Consider the following 22,382-nt stretch of genomic DNA (forward strand, 5'->3'; position numbering starts at 1 on the left):
AACTCATTTAGGCCACAATTCAGAATCAGGTCCCTTAGTGAGCTATTTCTACCTAAAAGAAACTGAGGTCAGAGTTAAGGTTTTATATTTGTTTGTGATTTGAAGAGTCACTATAACAATAGACCTTTTCTGTATCGTAGCAGACATTTTGTGCATCACACTATGCTTTATCATATGCTTGCCTACATTTGTGACACACTTTGAGATCTTTGGATGAAAAGCCCTGTATAAATGTTAAATAATATGATGATGATCATCATCATCATGAAACCAATAGCCCAGGTGTTATATTCATAATAGGACAGTTAAGATTCCTGTGGGAAACAAAACAGTGACTTCAGTTCCTGTAACTCTTGATGCTAATGTTGTATTAATATAGATTTTTTAAATCTGATAGACAATATTCACATTTTTTTATTAAAATACAGTGTTTCTGCCCCAAGATGCCTGCCTAAATCTCAAGGGCCCTGCAAGAGTCATTAACAACCTCTGTCTACCTTTTTGTCTCTGATATGTTTTTATCCCCTTTGCCTCTTCCACTGCTTCTTTACTCCTGGTTTGGGTTTTAAAGAGGTTGCATGTACTACGGTAGTAGAGAGGAGATCGTCTTGGAAAGCTGGCTAATTTTTTCTTTAAGTTAACAGAATGCTGTTGGTCAAGAAGTTGTTTGATGAAAACTATGCAGCTCTGTTTCTGTTGACTTGTTTCAGTCAACTTATGGACAGAATGTTGGGGCAGTGGGTGGGTGTCTCAGAGGGCACATGGTACAGCTCTCTTGTTTCGTTTCTTCAAGACAATTTTTGAACATAGCATTTAGTTGCTTTCCAGCTGCAGTTATCGAACAAGGTTTTTCTCCTTGCTCTTTTCAGCTTGTCTTCTCCTGATGCTGAATTGCTATATAAACTGTCATAATAATTATTTCAGATTAATCTAATTCACATCAAGGACAGTATTGCCTTGGTAAGAAAGAAAACCCCTATTAATACTGTTGCTTGAAAAAGCATTTAGATCGCACAGATGGAACCTGATCCTTGAGTCGTAGACTGTAGGCACTCTGCAACACAAGCAATCATAATTGAAAACAAGATGTAGAAATATACAGAAATGTATCTTGGATGTGTGCAAGCATATAAGTGTTTATCTAGATCTCTAAATATAGATGTACACCACATATGATGAGGCGACCTCCACATGATAAATTTCATACCCATGTGATACATGAATTTGTCATGTATGTTTGACTGCTTCACCTGACCTCTGCCCACTGATCCTTCTCTCCAGGACTTTATTCTAGCATTCTAAGTCCCATTTTATGTCTTTTCTGTGAATGGAATTACATTGGTCATGCCTCATTGCAATGACTTATTGAAAAGCTTTGATTGGAACATTGCCTTAATGCATCATGTACACCCATGTCTCTTACTGGAAAGCCATTCTGCAAATTTAGATGGGGGGAAATGTGGGGTTGGCCTGAAATGCAACTTCCTAGTGGTGATGAATTTGGAATAGTGGGTTCTTTGCATTGCATCCTCCAAATTAGTGACCAGCTGCTGCTTTTGGACTGTATTATGGCAAGCATGTAAATCTCCCTGTGACAGAACAAACCACTTACTGCAACAGGGTGGGTCTCATGTGCAAACGGAATAGTTTGTAGCAGAGGGTATAGAGTGCTGGGTAAAACAGGATTAGGGAGTTGTTAGCTAACTCAAGTGGCTGGTAAAGGATGGTAACATTATGGCTTTCCTCCTCTTTGTTCTTGTTCTGCAGGCTGCTCTTCAGGTGGGAGGTCATGGAGAAAGGTTGCATCAGTGCCGGGAAGTGACTCTGTTAACATACAAGTCTATCCCCATGCAAGTGGATGGGGAGCCATGTCGACTGGCTCCGTCTCTCATTCGGATCTCCCTAAGGAACCAGGCCAATATGGTGCAGAAGAGCAAGAGGAGGACATCCATGCCTTTACTCAATGAGTGAGTTGGACTTGTTCATGTCCTAATACAAGGAGGCTGTTACTGGGCAGAGCATTCAAACAGGGAGTTTTCATGGACTGAACCATCAGAGTATTTGGAGAAAGAGGTCCAGAAACCCCAGAATGTTCCTCTCCTCCACATTTTATATATTTACCAGATTTTGTGTGTGCTTTAACTAACAGGGTTCCCTTTGTCTTGCTTTCAGAAAGATGTTATGTCTTTCAATTATCCAAAGGGGCAACTATTCGGGGAGGTCTCAGTGGACTCTACTGTGTGACTCTTACTAACACTCGTGGAAGCTGTGCAGATATGCCCCTCACACCCTTTAAAGTGCCATATAATGTGCTTTCTGAAATTGAGTCTTTTTGATCCCACGTTGAGACCATTCAACTAATATCCACTGTCCACTGCAGGATACAGATGTGCTCAGGCTATATTGAGTCTTTGTGTTGGGAGCATGCTGCTCCCAGTTGAAAATGGGACCAGCCTGAGGATTCACTGACTAGAGCTATTTGTTGCCATGTAGGGAATCCTGATTGGAGTGTGCTGGTATAAATCACTAAGGGCTTGTCTACACATACAGACTCTACCTATGCCGACAGGAGAGCTTCTCCCATCAGTGTAGTTACTCCACTGCCCTGAGAAGTGGTAGCTATGTCATGGGAGAAGCCCTCCCGTCGCTATACTGTCTACAGTATAACTATGTTGCTCAGGGAGGTGGATTTTCCACACCCTTGAGCAACGTATTTATACCGACAAAAGTCTGTAGTGGAGACCGAGCCTTAGGGTCTGGCTACTCTGCAGCTGGGAGCATGCTTCCCAGCACAGGTAGACAGACTTGTACTAGCTCTACTCAAGTTGGTGTGCTAAAAAATAGCTACATGGCCACAGTGACATGTGTGATGGCTCTGGCTTTCTGCCTGAATACAATGGCACGTGACCCCCGAGTATGTACTTGGGTGGCTAGCCTAAACTGCTGCTGTGGCTACCATTTTTCACATGCTAGCTCAAGAAGAGTTTGTCTACCCGCGCTGGGAGGTATGCTCCCAGCTGCAGTGTATATGCACCCCTAATTGAGAGAGTTCAATAGCTCTCAAATAAATAGTAATTCTTCCTGTGCTGCAGTGTCTGGGCAGTGGTAAAACATTGCAGTGTTCTTGGAAGTGTCAGTGTTCCCCTGGAATATCAGCAAATCAAAGGGGACTTTCCTGGTCTATTAGGAAGTACCGAGGGATGCATTTTGCGTGAGACACTAGATATAGTATATTTGGCAGCTCCCAGTCTGCTAAAAGAAAAGCTATAGTACTCAGATTTCAATGAGAGTGTTAGCTTTAGGGAGTTGCATCTGAGGGTGGATTAGGATTGAGAGTTTCTGGATCAGGGAACCAGGAAAGAAAGGAAGGAAAGTGAGAATGGACAGGTAAGGAGATAAGCTACAAAATGAGAGGGAAGCAGCATTAGAGTAGCCTAAAAAGGAACCGGGAAAGGTTGAAATAAATGGAAGCCAGAAAACATCCCAAGAAGAGAAGATAAAATTTTAAAATATCTTTTTATATTAAAACATTAGTTTAAAAAAATCCTTAAGAGAGAATTTTAATAGCATAAGAATATTTTAAAAAAGACTTTAAATATTAAAAATGCCATTATTCTTGATTTACCAATGAGTTTTTCTGTGCTGCTGAGATGGGAGCTAATAAGCATTCCCGCCATCATCTTCATGATGTATTATTTAAATTGAAAAAGACAAGGCAGGCCTTCAGTATATACTGAGCCTCGGTTTAAAGCCAGATACCTCCAGCACCCTACAAATGTGTTTCATTCAAACAGCCACATACTCAGGAGTGTGTTATTCCTTTTAGCAAATCATATAATCCAGTGGCTGCCAACCTTTAGAAGCAGAAGTGTATCAATTCATAAAATCAAGTACTTTGATATACCAACCAATGCCTCCCTATTCGGTTTTGCATGTTCAGCTCTGTTAATGAGACAAACGTTTTGGAGCAGCAGTCTACGCTTGTGTTTACCACATTAGATCCTTATTTGTCTTGAAAATATGTTGGGCATACATTTCACCTTGAACAGTTGATGAATAGAAGACTATCACCCCCTGAGCAATGACCTCTAATTTCTTTTCACCACCCCATACCATGCTACAAAGTCCAAACTGGAAAAATTCAATCCTGAGCCATTGTTTCCAACCATGAGGGAGGCCACAGCAGTAGGAAGAAAGCATTTGGTGTATTTCAGTCTAGTTATTAGCATGGTCAGGCATGAGCTATAGCATCTGAGTTTAAACTGTGGATGGGGTATACTGATCCACCCCATCATGGTAACGCTATACAGTAATTAAGGTCCACTGAGCCGTGGAGAATATTGTTCATGGCAGAATTGGTTTGAATATGCTATGCCAAACTCCATCGGGTTCAGAGCTTCTGTTGTTTGGGTACCTTTTGGTTTGAATGAAATATCCAGCTGTGAGTCTGTGTTTTGGGGGGGTTACTGGCAATTCGTCAAGGACTTTAATCCCAATCTCAAACCTCTGCAAGGCGTGTGTGTCGGTGTGTCTGGGCGGTTGGGAAGAAAGGTGGAATGGGCGGGCAGGTGGAATGTCTGTTGAGTTTCTTGGCATAATAAAGATGAATTATAGGAGGAAAAGGTTAGAGTTGACTAAACTGGAGTTTGCCCAGTATGACACTGTTCTGCAAAATCCCACCACAGACACCAAGTTTTCCCTTTTACATTGTCATATAAATTTCTTAACCTGATGTCTGCAGTGTTTAAAGGCATCCCATCAAAATCTTTAAAATGTATAGAATAGGTGGATTTTTTGTCCTCAGGCTGGTGAAAGTGCACCCTGTGAATTATAGATGTGTGAGATTACTGAATGGGTCTGGCACTGCATCTGCAATTGCTGGAAGCTTTTCTTGAGCTTTCTGCACATACAGTGATTAAAAAATAATCTCACATCACTCTAATTCTGAAAGCTATTATTAATTACTTTGATGATATTGGAGGAGGAGGTTAATAGCAGAAACTCCCTTTGGAATTTTGTCTGATGTAGTGGCACAAGTGAGAAAGTTTTCTTTTCTTTTTCAAGTTTCTTAATGTGTTTCTGACTTCCCATTGTATGTTGTTTTGGAGTTCTGTTTTTTATAGCATTGAGGGCTGGCCGGGAATGGTAAATTTACCATCTGCCCTGCCGATGACTTTTTCAAGAGTCACTTATCCACTTATACAAATAACTGTTAAGGATGTATACCTGTTATGAAATAAAACAGTTTCTGTGGACCAAGGCAAAACACATGCCCTAAAATACTGTGGTGAGAGTGGGGTTTTTTTTTTCCCCATGGAAAATTTTGACTTTTCTTTGAAAAAACTGAAAAGTTTTCGAATTTTGGATTTTTTTCCTGACACTTTTTGGGTAAATTTTCATTTAGTTGAAAACCCAATTTTCCATCAAAAACAGTTTTGATGGAAATTTTTTGACAGGATCTAACTGTGAGACTCTTTGAGGTCAATCCTTGATAGAGGGATAAACCTGCTGGAGGAATGAATTTCTAAGCCATCAAATGGAAAAGTGCAATAGTAAACTGGCTGTAACAAATTAGTTACCCAAAGACTTCTTTTTTGCACTTAACTCTGTGTATTTAACTAAAATATACGGTATCTTATAAAAGAGCAGAACCATTTTTTGTGGCTGTGTATGCTGGAAGGAGTGAGGGCTACAGAGATTTCCCCCTCCATCCTGCACCTATCCCAACTCTCTTGTTCTCCTCAGATTCAAAGAGCTGCCTATCTTCCTGCAGTGTCTTCCTTCAGAACCTGTAAACACTGCTCACCTGCAGAGAGTCTGGTTCATAGGACACAATGGATCCCCAAACTCCCATAAAGCAGCATGCCAGGAAAGTGCAGTTTAAGGTTGATCTGACTCAAAAGGAAGCCTTTGGGGTCAACTCAACAGAATGAAAGGAAACATTTTGATTTTCAGGAATGTCACAATGGTTTGTTTCAATCAGAAATGTTGAAACAAATTTAAACATTATCGAATACACATTTTTCAGCATATCATGAAAAATTTCTAAATTTCAACTTTTTGTCTCATTTCAGGATTAAAACAAATGTTGAAATGTCAGAATTTCCCATGGGATGGAAATTTCAAATTTTGCTCAGCTCTAGTAAATAGTAATGTGTTAATAAGTGGCTAGAAAGAGGCATGTTTGGAGGAGTAATATATATTTCTCCCTTTGCTCTTATTCTAATGCTATTCTGACCAGTAATCTTTCTTCGACAAGCAGAGGTAGCCAAACAGTATAGTGATAAATTCAAGAGGCAAAGTCTATTTAGCTTAACAAAGAGATGGTTAAGGGTTGACTTGATTACAGCCTATAAGTACCTACACGAGGAACAAATATTTGATAATGGGTTCTCCAGTCTAGCAGAGAAAGGTATAACGTGATCCAGTGGCTTTCAGTTGGAAGCTAGACAAATTCAGACTGGAAATAGGGCATTATTTTTTAACAGTGAGGGCAATTAACTAACTGAACAATTAACTAAGGTTCATTGTGGATTCTCCATCACTGGCAGTTTCTAAATCTAGATTGGATGTTTTTCTAAAAGATCAGCTCTAGGAAATTTTGGACAGGGCCGCCCAGAGGATTCAGGGGGCCCTTGGGCAAAGCAATTTGGGGGGCTCCTTCCATAAAAAAAAGTTGCAACACTATAGAATACTATATTCTTGTGGGGGCCCCTGCGGGGCCCGGGGCCTGGGGCAAATTGCCCCACTTGCCCCCCCACTCTGGGCGGCCCTGATTTTGGAGGGAAGTTCTCTGACCTGTGTTATACAGGAGGTCAGACTAGAGGGTCACAATGGTCTCTTCTGGCCTTGGAATCTGAGTATTGAAAGGTGTGGTGGTTTTGGCATCTGTCTGCTGGAGTTTTTAGTTGATATTAAGAAATGTTACAGTGGTGACCCTAAGCAGGATTTGAAGTCAAGTTGCTCAGGTGGGAAAATCCAACAGAAATAGTCAGGGTATTCTGGTGTCATCGTTTTTTTAACCTTAGAAAATAGAAACACAATGGGGACCTTTGTTACTGAAAAGGAAGGTCACTGTAGGCATCTGACATTCCCTTGACTACTGCTATTAAATGGACTCCCTTGGTTTCTCTTCCGCTGTTGTGATTTCGGGATGTTTGGGTTGTCTTTCCTTTGTTGTGCTGATTAGTAAATTAATTTACTTCCTGGCATAGGATGTGAGTTGTCAGTGGATATTAGGAAGGTGGTGAACCTAACTTTTCCTTCCTTCATATTTTCATGTTGAGGCAGTGATAAATATTAGGCCTTCAGAGAGCAGCTTCCCTATAGGTTTTTTTTTAGATGGAGTAGTCTCCACAATGGGAACTCACCTACCTTATCTATCTCATAGCTCATCTCGGGTAACATCTAAGAGACTTAGGACCCTACGTCTCATTGACTTGCCATGGAACTCAGGCTCCTAAGTCACTTAGGTACTTTTGAATATTTTGCTTCTCATCCATTTACCTAATCTAGGTTTTTATACCATGCTTATTACCCTAGTATCTAAGGGCCATCGCCTTTCTCTGTCATTTCACAATTCATCTCATCCCAAGTTGTGGGGAAGTGAGCATCATTTAATGTTTGTTTTTGAGAGTAAAATGTCTTAAAGGTTATAAAAGAGAATGCACAAGAAATCTGCTCCTGAATAGAATCAGAGCCAGGGATCCAAATCTAGCAGTACTGTTGAGCCACTTAAGCTGAAGGAGAATTTCCTTTCCTTACTGACAGCAGCAGCACTAATAGCCTTATTCAAGCCTTCAGCTATTAGAGGACCAGACAGTTTCACATGTGTTGCATTCCACCTGAGCTGGGCAAATAATTGGCAATGAATAATTTATCCAATGAATTTCACCTCTTCGGTTACTGAGTTATCCATGAACAGATTGTGATCTTCTCAAATGTATTCATTATCTGAAATTATTCATAGAATAATTTCTGCAAATATTCCTTGGTCTCTTCATTGTTCATCAATGAATATTCAGTTCATTATTGAATATTTCCTATTTGAAACTTGTGCTGTTTTGATTGAACAAACAGTTTGTTTCTGTTCTCTGATTGGATGAGCATACCACTGCTAACCGGAATCAGGTTTCTGGTTTGAACATCTTCTGATTATGAATTTTAAAATCTTTTTCAATAAATACTGTACAATATTTTCTTAAAATTTTCTGCTTCTGCAAACATCCTGCCAATTAAACTAATTTGCAAGAAGAAAATGTAAAAAGTTCTGAATACAGTCAATATGGTTGCTATTAGCTGAAAACCAGACCTTTGAGGCCCCACCCCTGCCCTGCCTCTTCCCCCAGGACCCAGCCCCCTGCTCGCTCCTCTCCCCCATCACTGGATCATCTCCACCTCCCTCCCCCTAAGCTGGGCTCCCTCTGCTCCAGGCCTGGGATGGGAAGTGCTGCGGCCTGACATGGAGCCTGCCTGCAGGTAGGAGGTAGCCCCGGCTGAGCAGGGGCTGGCACAGGTTGATGACCTGGCACTTCCCCCCACCCCTAGCCCACAGTAACCAGACTTTTGGTGTCCGGTCAGTACATCTGACTGGACACTGCCAGGTCCCCTTTTCGACCGGACTTTCTGGTCAAAATCCAGGCACCTGGCAACCCTAACAGTCAAAGAAAATTGGTTTAAAAGTTAAAAAAATGTTTGCATTGCAATTGGAGGACAATGTTCAAGGTCAATATACCGTGGTCGTTCATATAATGTTTCTACCACTTCATTGTTTGTTTCTGATAGGTGCTTTCCAAACATAAAAGAAGGCATAGTCTCTACCTCTTTCTATATACCATTACACATAATGGGGATATAATAAAGTAAAGAGGTTCAATCCAGAAGTGACTTTTTAGGTGCAACAATTGTACAATGTTGATTGATATTGTTTATACTCAGGAACAGTGCAAGTTGTGGACAGAAAAAAGGCAGATTACGGGGTAATGGTAAATTTGTTTACTTCTCATATCTGATTTCCATTCGTCTTCTGAGTCAGTTTGTTAAGTTTAGTGGCAAAAGTAAGACTTTACTGTAGCCAGTCTAGCAGAGTCAATTTTGCTGCAGAACAATGAGCTACATTCTGTTCTGCTGCATGCATCATTAAAAGACTTGCCAGTTAAGTTCTGATTCCGTAATGTCTCTCGTTGATGCTGGAGATTTATGAAACAGAACACAGCCTGGTTTTCAGAGATCAGGCTAAGCATGCAATGCTGGCAGGTAGGTTTTGCTTACAAATCAGACAATATTTTTCTATGTGGAAGCCATTGAAGAGAAATTAGAAGGGACACCAAGAATCAGTTTTCCCAGGGTCACTCTCTGACCCGGAACCCCAGTTTAAAATACTGCTTTGCACGTTGCAGCTAATCAGAGTCATACACAATCCTACAGAGAGGGTATTTGGCTTTCAGTTTGGGTTAAAGAAGGATGATCTGCTGTTATGAAACAAAAATTGTTCCAGAGGTTAAATATAAAAGCATTCCATTGGGACAGTTGAGAGAGGTACAGAGACCCCTTCGAGTATAGAAACTAAAGAAACCAACTTTGGGAGTTACTGTATATTACATGCATGGTTCTCTAAAATATGTTAAGGAAGAATAAGGACAGCATTTTGCCATTGGGATAGAGGAATTCCGATTAAGAGTATTTTTGTAAACATTAACAAAAATTGGCAGATTTGGGGAGGCAAATCCATCATATCAAGCTTTGGCTCTGATAGCTGTTTGCTCTTCTGGACTTGCAAGGTGCATCACAGGCTTTTCAAACTCTACAGGCTTAAGATCTTTCAGTGCCTGTGGGACCCTGGCCCAGAAACCTCTCCTAATGTAACTGTGCACATTGTTTGCCATTAGCCTGTTCACAGCCTTCAGAAAAAGACCTCGGTGTCACTTCGCAGTGAACATTGTCATTTGTTCTGTTTGCCTGTTTTTTGTTGCTGCTGCCTCTCTAGTGCACTCTTGGAGCTTTGCATGTGTTTTCATTCAAATGTTATGTGATGCATTCCTTTTGTTTCTGTTTAAATGTTGTATGTCTCTCTCTCTCTCTCTTTCTCTCGCCTGGCTTCTTCATTGTCTATCCATGCTGTTGTGCTGACTCTGTCTTGGCTGCTCATTTCCTGCTGCCTATAGTATCCATAAAAGGCGCTCTGCAGACCTGAGAAGAGTCTCTGCTCCCCCTGACTCCTTCACTATGTAAGTACTCTGCTTTTTCTTTTCATTCCCTTCCTCCCTTTCAAGTGTGTTCTGTCTGCTTCCCTTAACTTTTGTCTGTTGCACTCTTCTACTGTACCCACCGTCCGGGCAGCAATGCGATCAAGACAGTCTATCTCCCAAAGGAGCAGATTCAGCAATGCAGTGATAAATGCCTAGAATAGGAGTTGTTTCTTTCTATTTGATCTTTCTTTTTTGTTGCATGAGCTCGATGTCAAGTCCTAAGCACAGCTGCATTCGTTGGCTGCTGGGTTTGATTCTGGCCTGCAGGTTGTCAGAAGCCAGGGGTGCTTTGAAGGCACCATGTTTTTTTTCAGCTCCCGCCCTGGAAGAAGCAGGAAGCATCTCTCAAGTGCCTTCTTCCTCCCCCAACTAATGCTTAGAGAAACATTGACAGTTGCTGGAAGAGACATGGCTATTTTCCCTCCAGTCAAGGAGAAATGAACAAGACCTTCTGGGGTTCCTCCAGAAGCACATGTCCAGGGCCGGCTCCAGGCACCAGCGCAGCAAGCAGGTGGCTTGGGACGGCCAAGGGGAAGGGGTGGCACATCCGGCTCTTTGGCAGCAATTCGGCGGCGAGTCCCTCGGTCCCTCTCAGAGGGAAGGACCTGCCGCCGAAGTGCCACCAAAGAAGCGATTGCGGCTTTTTTTCCTCCCCCTGCCGTTTGGGGCGGCAAAAACCCTGGAGCCGGCCCTGCACATGTCCCAAACATAGCCATTATTAACTATTCAAATGCATATCCAGAGCATTTGCTTGGCTTAAGCAGATGCTGATGCTTCTGTTTATTCTATGGCATTGTTCACTAATTAGTTCCTAGAACAGCTTCCAACCAATTATTGAGGAGCTAGAACTATACTGCTGCGTCTGTGCTTGCACTTTTGGAAAATGCATTTGTCTTGAAGAGGTACAAGTTCCTTTTCTGATGGTCACACAACATCCCTGGGAATACTGGAGATGAAGTGACTAGTGTCTCTTTCATGAATTTACAATATTCATAACTGGGATTTTTGGTTTTCAGTTTTAACCAAAAATAGCCCAACCCCACCCCACCCTCCAAGCATAAGCATTTCTTCTTCTAACTGGTAAAAACCAGAAACGTATTCCTGCAGGGGTGCTGGAACAATTTGTATAGTGGAGGTGCTGAGAACCATTGAACCAAACTGTAAACCGTGTATATGATGAAACCACTTCAAGCAATGGCCTGTGGTAGCACCCCTAGTTCCAGCACCTATGTCTGAAAGGGAGAGTTACTATTCCGTTTGCAGCTGCATTAGAAAATAAAACAGTCCCTTCCTGGCAGTATTTTGACTGTCAGTAACTCCAGTGTGGTACACTGGCTATCCTGTAGCTCAAGAATCTAACATCTCTATAAAAATGTTGAGAACTGGTGATTTTAAAAAAAAGCAGGCACAGACAATTGGTTATTGCTTTATTTACTCATTCTCTTAATAAGGATATGCCTTATTGTCAACCTGGGCACATTTACAGTAAAAACAACCACCATGTACTATGTCAATCCTATCTGTACAGCTTGGCTTCAAAGATGTTTTGTTAATATGCAGTGAAATAAGAAATGCAGTTGGTTTTGTGTTTGCACCACTTTTGTCGTCATGTTTTGTGAGTGTTCTGCTGGACAACTTTGAATGACAAGCAGGTCTGTGGAAAAAATGAATTTGAAGAATATATTAGAGAATAGTGAATTTCAGACTGTAACTGTGAATATTCCCAGTGGAAACTTGATTCTAAAACTTATGCTCAGATAATCATGGAACAGCAACAATGTTGTGTGTGGTCTGTTTGCCCAGTGAAAACTAACCATCCCAGTTCTATTTGTGAATATTGAGTACTTGCGATGAACTGCACACAAACTGTCATCAAACCAAGACTTATTTGCTCAACGCATTCAGTGAATAATTAAAAAAAAGAACAAATACATTTCAAAAAATTATAAGCAGCTCATTGATATTTGACAGGCAAGAAAATATCCTCATTCATCATGCATTATTGCTATAACATATTCACTCAGCTCTATGAAGAAATATTAACACAAAGAAAATAACTCCCCCATTTAATAAAACCAGGTACACCCCTCAAAGCAAGCACCTGGCAACGGCCTGGGTAAAGCCTTCCTGCATGTCCTGAATGTTAACAAACTTGGGGACCAAAGAGCAGGGGAGTGTGTTTCAGAGCCAAGGGCCATCCAATGAGAATGACCTCCAAATCTGGGTACTGTTAGCCTGAGTATCCCATCTGGTCTCAACTGTCAGGATAAGGCAGAAAGAGAACAGCAGTTTCTAAGACATATGGGACCCAAGCTAATTTGTAAGTCAAAGATATACTGTATCTTGAAATCTGTAAAAATAGATTAAACATGCAGCTGCACTATGACTGCCAATTAATGTGTCTGATTAATATAAGTAAGAACCCAAGAGGTGTTAGGGAAATTTGATTTGGGCTGTGATTGCTTTGAGATTCAAATGTTCCTCGTCTTTTGGGTAATGTGGAAAGTATGTGTGTTCCAGTTAGCAGACTACAGCAAGAGGGATTCTGTGGAGTTTCGGGGATAGAGCCTGCACCCTAGATAACCCTCAGGCTTTCTGGAGCAGTGTCTGTGGACAGGATAAGTCTTGAATTTGGGGCAGCAAAGAATGTGAAAGAAGGAAACACACACACACCGATTAATTATATATTTTAAATTAATTTTTCCAAATACAACAAATATACGAAAATACCAGATTCATCATAATACCCAAAGTAAATGAAGAGGGTTTGGATAAAAGGAGGGGAAGGGAAGTGACATATCTATCTTCTGAGTCTAGGTTAATAATAGACCTCTAAAAAGTCAGCCCAAATGGCTTTGAATGTTTCAGGCATTCCCTTTCTGTGGCATGCCAGTCATTCGTTAGCTGCAAGGTCAGACGGATCACTGAATTAGGCATCAATATTTGGTCGGGATTGACTTTTCCAGTTTTGCAGGATTAATTTTTTAATCACCAAAACTACACACTGGAACCATGCTGCCTTGTTACCAGGTAATCTCCAGATTTCCAGAATATATCCAAGAATGAAATTTAAGGAGGAGGGCTCCAATTTAGCATCCAAATTGTTCCTTTGACCCACCTTATACCAGAAATTCTTGATACAGGGGCACTCCCAAAATATACGAGCTAATGAATACCAAGGGAGTTACATTTCCAACAGTGGTCAGCATTTATGAGGCTTATTACCATTAGTCTGTGTGGGGACCAGTATATCTGAAAACATATATTTTGGTGAATGAGCCATAGCTTCAGGTTCTGTAATTGCTTTTTTTAACATTAGATACAATTGTAGTCCATTCTCTATTCCAGGCAACTCTCAAATTATCAATCTTTGGCAGATTTTTTGGGGCCAGAAAATCATAAAAGGATACTGGTGGGGGATATTGTCTTTGAATTATTAACAGTAGAGAGTTTTGAAACTTGGATTGGGTATAATATGCCTTGATTTTTTTACTGAGGACTTATGGGTAGAGTAGAGTACTCACACTTTTAGTGTCAAGTATCAGAGGGGTAGCCGTGTTAGTCTGGATCTGTAAAAGCAGCAAAGAGTCCTGTGGCACCTTATAGACTAACAGATGTATTGGAGCATGAGCTTTCGTGGGTGAATACCCACTTCGTCGGATGCATGTAGTGGAAATTTCCAGAGGCAGGTATAAATATGCAAGCAAGAGTGAGTCAGGCTAGAGATAACGAGGTTAGTTCAATCAGGGGGGATGAGGCCCTCTTCTAGCAGTTGAGGTGTGAACACCAAGGGAGGAGAAACTGCTTTTGTAGTTGGCTAGCCATTCACAGTCTTTGTTTAATCCTGAGCTGATGGTGTCAAATTTGCAGATGAACTGAAGCTCAGCAGTTTCTCTTTGAAGTCTGGTCCTGAAGTTTTTTTGCTGCAGGCTGGCTACCTTTAAATCTGCTATTGTGTATCCAGGGAGATTGAAGTGTTCTCCTACAGGTTTTTGTATATTGCCATTCCTAATATCTGATTTGTGTCCATTTATCCTTTTTTTAATCCACTTTTAGTGGAGTGTTTTTTAAAGTGGGATGGATGTTTAGATCTTTGAGTATATGCTCAGTTGGGATGATGCATATGAATATCATATTTGAGCTGTGCAGTTGAGGCAAAGCAGTATAACTATTTGGATTTATCTGAAAAATTAGCATTGGCTACTTGAAAAACAAGAAGTAAATGACTTACTTGGGCCTGCGTTTAGAGATGTAAGCATTACTAAAGGATCCAACTTCCACAAACTTTTCATGCATAAAAGGAGCACTGTGGATATGCTGTGATTATTTACTACTAAGATCTGCATACAGAAAAATGTTATTGTCTAGTTGTTAGTATCTAATATAACGAGTATTCTTGGCTAGTGGGGAGTGTGTGATATTTGCAGCAATGTTCACATCTTTTGTCTGTGTGGGCAACAAAAGTACTGAAAGGAATCAAATTTTAGAAATTTGAATGTCTAAAGAAATCTGTTTGTATGGTGTGCACCTGCACTACAGACTCTTTCAAATGGCCAAATAAAAACCCTAACCATAAAAGAAAAAGCATAATGAGGACCAAAGTAAAACAAGACAGTGGGGGTGAGTTAGAGAAAATGGGTCAATGTCTAACAGTGGAATTAAGGATCAAAGAGGTTCTCCCCCCCCGCCTCCGAATGAATTATAAGCATTTGAGATGCTCATTTTTCTTTGTCCTTTTTTCTGTTTTCAATCAGTTGATCGTTAGCTGGTGTTAGGCAAGAGTTAAAAATTTAGTTAGCAGCTGAGTCAGAAACAGAAACACCAGAGGCCCAAGGACATTGGTAGCTGTAAATACTTGATAAACTTACATGGTCAAATGTCCTCCCAGTAACTTGGCTCTTAGAACAGAACAAACCCTCCCTTCACAGCCCTCCGGATATTTGTAAACACTCACCCCCAACCCCACCCCTTTGCCTAAAGGGCAGTTATAGATAATCGATGTAATCAAAATAGCTTTGATGCGTATGTTCTGTTCCTGTCACTGTCATGTTAAGTGCGTTCTCTGTCTTTGGGTATGTCTACACTACAGGATTAATCCGAATTTATATAATTCGAATTTAGGAAACCGATTTTATAAATTCGAATGTATTCGGCCACACTAGGCACCATTAATTCGGTGGTGTGCGTCCAAGCTACCCTAGTAGCATCGATTTCCAGAGCGTTGCATTGTGGGTAGCCAATAACATCTAATTGCCAATAACATCGAATTGCGGCCACACTAACCTTAATTCGGATTAACAATACCGATTTTGACGCTACTCCTCTCGTCGAGGAGGAGTACAGAAATCGAATTAAAGGGCTCTTTAATTCGAATTAAATGGCTTCGTTGTGTGGACGGGTCAAGCGTTAATTCGAATTAAAGCAGCTAAATCCGAATTAAAGTCATAGTGTAGACCAGGCCTTTGAAACAATGTTTGTTTCTGTAAGAACAAGATAAATGCAAATGAAGTGATAAGAGAAAGGTATACTGTAACCCCACACTTCTGAAGCTGTTTATCAGTCTTCCTGGTACCGTGAAATAAACCCCTTCAGTATTGTCTGTCCCTGCCTGATTCTTGGGGAAAAGAATCTCCATGCTTCACAGTGGGCTAGTGTTAAAAGTGAGTTTTCTGATCCTTCCCGGACCATCCGATGTCACTTAAGTCAGTGGTTCTCAAACTTTTTTTTTCCCGGACCACTTGAAAATTGCTGAGGGTCTTGGCGGACCACTTAATGATCTTTCCAAATGTTTGTACCGTTAGCTAACTATTGTAAAGCGCTTTGGATAAAAATGCTTTATAAAAAACCCTTAATAATAATTAACCTTTTTGTTCTACAAATAAATGCACATATTTTAATATCAGTAGTCTTACCTTTCTAATGTGATGGATGTGCCCTCTCTTCCCCCGCCGCAGCAGCCCCCGAGCTGGGGCTGGGAAGGAGGGCTGTCTCTCCCCAGCAGCTGCAGCCCTGGAACTGGGGAAAGTTGCCTCTTTCTCTGACCGCCACAGCCCTGCATGTCCCAAATTCCCCCCATCCCCTCTTCTCACCCCACTGCCCTCTCCCACCTACCCCCTATTCCCCCCAAGGCCATCACCTCACCTTACATCTGTGTCTTCTCCAGGGTCCAGGCACCTAATTAGTGGAGCCATGCCTGTGCGGCTCCACTAATTAGGTGGGTGGCCCTTCATTCTCTCATGTGCGGCTGCCCAGGCACGCACCTGAATGGAGCTCACGGACTATTGGTGGTCCATGGAGACCTCAGTTTGAGAACCTCTGACGTCAGGCATGCAGTGAGGTTTGCACCTGGGTAATGCTACTCTTGTAAGTTGGGTTGCACGGGTGCACTGTAGATATTGTAAGGAAGAAGCTTTAGTCCGACTGACGTTGATGGGACGTAAGCAAGAACAAAAGCGCTTTGCTGAATAGGTATGGGATTACATATGGGCTTACAGTTAAGTACATTCTTATTTGCTTTGCTGAATTGGGGCCTAAGGAAAGAAATTAATATATTGTGCAAATGACACGTTTGATAGATAATAGACCATTTAGTCCAACTAACTCCTGACTTGAATGGGTCAGACTCCCTAGCAAGATTGGCCTTTAACAGCTGACACTATGAATTGGCTATTTGAAATGATCCTTTTTGATAAGAATAATGTCCAGTACATAGCAGCGTCATGAACTAGCAGTAGGATTGGAAGAAGTTAATTTAGTCTACAGAGGACTTTGCCCAGTATCCTTATTGAAATCAATTAAGTACAGTTGAATGAATGTTGATCATTGCTAACTTTTTATTATTATTATTTTTTAAAGAGAATGGTGGTCTCTAGTATTATTTTTTTGTAATAGATTCCTGGGTTAGCAGTGAGATGGTCATGATCAGGCTTGAATCTTTATAACACTCAAATGGATTTAAAAGACAAAGCGGGAGATTTTCAGCCATGTTGCGGCTTCTTTGTGACACTGTTGCAGTGCAAAGGGCTGTCAATCTACTGCTGGGACAGAGTTTAGAAGGCATGGCTGGGGACTGACCAGATAACTCTTCCGCTCTGTTGATCCCTAGCTTCCAGAATAACCCCTTGGGACCACAGTCAGCCTGGTGCAACTTACAGCAGCCCTGAGGTTAATTTATATTGTGCTAGGGCATTGGGCCAGCTCCAGAATGGGAGAACTGTTAGGTGGCATAAAGCCCCCAATCCTGAATGAAGCAAGCTTGGCTGGATCCCGGCTAATATATATTTGTTTGTTCGGTGGAACTCACTTCTGCAGGATATTGTTTAGGCAAATAGCTTAGTAAGGATTTTGTGTTTTGTTTTTTTTTAAACTTCATCTGAAGCAGCTGGCATTGCCTATTGTCAGAGACAGGACACCATCTAGATGGTTCTTTCCCATTACGGCAGTTTCTATGTTTTAAATAGATAAGAGCTGTCAGAAGCAACCTAATTTTTAATACATCATTTCCAAGCTCTGCCAATGAGATCTTAGCAGTGAGGTTAATTTATTTTTCTCCTTTGATTGCTGTTATCCTGCTCCTGATTGTTCTAAACACAAGGACATTTAATTAGTTGTGCATGTTTATTTCTTCTTCAGGAGATAGGTAATTCATTAATCTGTCACTGCAAACATGCCCCAGAGGAGTTTTGTGTTTTCTAAAGTTTAGGGGTGTTTGGGGGGGGGGGTGGAGAGGGAAGGGAGGGAAGAGCTGAGGATGCTTTTTGGTGAATCCCATTAACAGTGTTATTAACAGCATTTGCATAGTTTGAGGTGGGCTGTATTTGGAAAGATCTGTGAAAAATACCTCACTTGGATTCTTCAGGGGTTGTTTTTTGACCCCTTCCTCTATCTTTATGCAGACATGAACAATGAGAAACGGTTCATCAGATTTATAAATAATTGGAATGGGAATTAGGGTGTGTATATCACAAGTTGTTTTCCCCCAGTTGAATCAACCTGGTGTCCTAGCACAAGTGTGTTTTGATTACCACACTGGAGCTCCAAGATCAGGAGCCAGCCTGACCTCATCTATTCTTTTTTTCCTGGGTGACTGGAGGCTGAAACACAGAGCTGAGGTAAAACAGCCGTGCTCCAAGGAGGGCATTTGGAATCATCCCACCAACGTCTGGATGATTAACAGGGAAGTACTGGGGTCAGAGCTTCATCAAAAGATGAGTGTGCTTTACTGCTGGATGGAAATACACCGGGTTTTGATGGTGACTGCCAGAATATGTATGTGTGTTGTCTACATGAGTTCAGACACAGACAAGGGACAGAAAGCATTACTGATGTATTACTTTCTTCCCCAGGTCCGTGTCTGAACACACGTATACAAAACATACATGCATACATATTCTGGGGACCACCATCAGAACCTGGTGTGTCTCACTGTAAGACACACTCATATTTTGATGAAGCTGTGACCCCAGTACTGCCAGCAGTTAATCATCCAGACATTGGTGGGATGATGCCAATTGCCCTGCTTGGAGCATGGCTATTTTACTGCTGTCTGTCTGTCTGTACGCAATCCCTCAAGTTTATAAATCTAGGCTCTTTAGCAGGCTTGTTAGTTCACAGGTACAGAATTCCAGGAATGCTGTAGTTTAGGTTAAAGGACTGGTTATCGTTAGATAAAAGTGTGTCACTTCTCCAGTAAGCAATTTCCCTTAGGGAGGTGGTGGGAATTAAAATAACTGCATCTAATAAACTGAGTATTTCTCTAGCATGATAAAGACCTGATTCCTGCTGTACACCTAGCAGATATTAACTCCTTGGTTCCTGGAGTGGACGGTGCTGGTGCCTGATGTGGGAGTAGGTGGATTCCATAGCAGGAATTGTTTTGTTGTTTTTTTAAATGAAAATTAGGAATTTCTAATTAATTCCAAAAGAGAGTGTGGGAGACCCAATATTTTTACTTTCATAAATGAAGATTTCAGTCCGGTTGCTGTCAGTCCACATCTGTGTTTCTTATTATGTATTTCCTTTTATGGGAAAGTCCTACAGAGTTTATGTAATAGAAAATGATAACATTTCAACAAGTTTCAATACAGGTTTAATGGAAAATTATACCCCTGCTACCGAAATGAGATTCTTAGTTGAAGTTTTTAGAGTAATTTCTAAAGATCTTGATTATATTTCTGTAGAGGCTTTCGTGTTTCATCCCAATTACATTCTACAGATCTTTTCCATAAGGATTGCTTTGATTGAAGGAAGAAAATGCCCAACCCTTGCTCTGGGTGCCTCCAGCACACACTGTCAAATATGTCCATCAAATATAATTCCATATGATATAATAATCTACCCATACAATCTTCAGTGATAAATACCCACTAATTAATACCAATAACAATCTAAACTCCCTCATCTACCCATCAAGGCACCGCTTACTTAACGGCTCCAGAACTATGTTTGTCTTGTCTATGCCCATTTTGCCATTTTTCTTCTAGTTACAATATTTGTCATGAGTAGAGCTTGTCAAAATTATTTTGACAAAACTATTTTCTGTTGGAAAATGCTATTTCATGGAAATCAAAATGATTCTCAGCAATGTGTTGATTTCAACAAAAATTTTGACAGAAATACTTTCAAATGATTTGAAATCGAAATGGAGTGTCCTGTTTGACTTTCTTATTTTGCTTCTACTTTCCCATGTAGTTTCATTTAGACTTTTATATTATAAAATATTTATTTTAATGTTCTATATTTTAACATTTTATATTATAACGTTTTGAAATGATTTAAATGAAATGTTTTTTTCATAAAGACATTTAGACATTTCTCAATTGGAATTTCTGTTCCCCCCCAAATTTTGACATTTTAACCCAATTCATGATGAAAACAAAGTTTGAAATGTCTGAAATTCCTGCAGGATGGGAAATTCCATTATCCAATCAACTGCACTCAACAGCAATAAGATGAAAGGATTTTTTTCAGTTTTTTTCAACTATTTCTAGTAGAATGGTGATCCAAGTCATCTTTATTGAATGACCAGCGTTCTCCTTATCTGAAATAAGATTGTGATTTGGGTTTGTCTAGGGCTTGAAAACTTTTTCTTCCTCATTTTACACCTGGAATAACACTTTTTTTGTTTTGTTTTTTGCAGTGTTTGCAAACATTATTTGAATAAATACTATGGTTAGTATTCAGTGGTATTCACAACCTCTTTTACTAGCTTTTTCACAAACATGTTGCGAGTTCAACTCTGTTGTTCCCAGGCATGTTTGTCTGAAGGTAGAGTATTTGTGCTTACGTGTACTAACATGGTTTCTCACATGATTACTTATGCAAATTGCACAAATATTTGTACTGGAACTGTTTGCTCTTTTATCTTAAAAGCTCTTTTGGTCTGGGAATCATCCAGTTAGGTGCCAGGAACAATACCACCCGAAACAGGTGACCAAACTCACTGCATGTGCGTGAATTACAAATAGTGAATACTGAAAGCAGTTGCTGTCATGAATAGAAAGCAATTCATCACATATATTTTAAATGAACAAGTTGTTAGAAACTGAAGTGTGTTTTCAGGTAATTCAGGGGTAAATTCATTGAAGATATAGTTCACTGTGAATAACTTGTCGAACTCTGGATGTACTACATATGACTAGATTTTATTAAAAGCATCTTGCTCCTTACAAAGTACCTTTTAGCACTGCAACTTCCAATATTAGCCTAGTGCTACCAGAGAGCTCTTTTTTCCAAGAAGGTAACATCTTGTGGCTTAGTATTATCATTCATCTTGAAAATGCTTAAAATGGCATGTCCTCTTTCTTGCACACTGCATATTTTAGCAGCTGTAACTTATTTTTGAAATATGCATCTTAGTGCTGCACTTCTTTTTTGGGGGAAAAAAAGCAGCTGCGTTGATTTTTACCAGCTAACTGCTCTCTAGTGACTGAACTGGAAAGGAATTATGTCTACTGAAGTCAAATAGTATATTTCAAGGTTATGTGCTTGTTTTATTTAATAGAAACAAATTCAAAGATGCACCATACAATTACAGCAATGCTTTTTAGAGTATTTGGAAAGCACCCTCTTAAGCATTTTCTTGTGAAAAGGTGTTTCTTACTGAAGACCGTGTCGTATGGTTTGTTTTTTTCATACCTTTCCTGAGCTCCAAATATTATTTTAGACTTGCCACTGACTATAAATCTCACCTCACTCTTCCAGTTTTGGTTCTGAATGTGGAAACATAGAATGGACTTCTTGCACTTTGGGGTCCCTGCTTCCCCTCTTTCCCTTTCTAATTTACAGAACAAGTATGGTCCAAGCAGGACCAGTGCGGCCTGTCCCAAAGCTACACTACTAATGTGCACCAACCTTGACATGGTTGGACCAAGTGTAGGTGTGAGAGGGTAGTTTTGTCTCTGTGCCTTTTCCTTCCCTGGACTTCATGCAAAGAAAGGTTGTTAGTTGTAATGGTGGTACCCCATAAGAAAATGCCTTCTGGGTAAATGAGCCACCACCCAACTGTTCCCTGTAGGATCTCTGAAAAAGTACAGAGAGGAGCCACTTGAGTTGTCTTGTCTACCCTTCCTAGAATTGACGGGCATGTTTCCGAAATCTTATGGTCAAAGGGTCAAAGGCAGCTAATGCATCGAAAGAATCGCCAAGGACTCAAGATTTTCATCCATTACCCCAAGGAAATCATTAACCAACACGACCAATGCAGTTTCTGGACTGCACCAGGCTGGCTGGGCTGAGGACTGTCAAAGATACTTTTACCATAAGTGGCTTCACCATCTCAATATTCTTACCCCCAAAATGGATTATCATGAGCAAAGCCCTGTGTCTGGGGGATAGTTCCACAGAGTTGTCTCTGTCTGTCCTGAGGAACTGAAGAGTAGAGCTGGCTGATTTCCCTCCCCCACCTCTGGAATATTTAGATGAGAACAAAGACAAATAATTTTCTTTTAAATTTTCCATGGAAATTTTTGATTTTTAGTGGAAATTCAAAAACAAAAGTATTTTGTTTTTCAGTCATTCAGCTTTCAGTGAAAAAAATGAAAAATTTCCACAGAAGGTAGACAGTTCTTGTGAAAAATTGTATTTATTCAAAACTCCAGTTTTCCGCTGAAAACCAGTTTCAACAAAAAAAAATTC

At 40.5% G+C, this 22,382-nt stretch overlaps 1 protein-coding gene across 2 annotated transcripts in view; it reads left to right on the plus strand.

Annotated features, from left to right (window-relative positions):
* DGKI (diacylglycerol kinase iota) overlaps positions 1-22,382 on the plus strand; it is a 309,310-nt gene that overhangs the window by 196,134 nt on the left and 90,794 nt on the right. Inside the window, exons 20-21 of one of the 2 annotated variants that reach the window (XM_065403383.1) lie at positions 1,768-1,967; positions 10,164-10,226. In XM_065403383.1, the coding sequence (XP_065259455.1) occupies positions 1,768-1,967; positions 10,164-10,226 (263 nt within the window). The remainder of the gene's footprint in view (positions 1-1,767; positions 1,968-10,163; positions 10,227-22,382) is intronic. The other variant, XM_065403389.1, reaches the window with a different exon arrangement.

This window comes from Emys orbicularis, chromosome 1 (genome assembly GCF_028017835.1).
Source record: "Emys orbicularis isolate rEmyOrb1 chromosome 1, rEmyOrb1.hap1, whole genome shotgun sequence".
Classification (NCBI taxonomy): Eukaryota; Metazoa; Chordata; order Testudines; family Emydidae; genus Emys; species Emys orbicularis.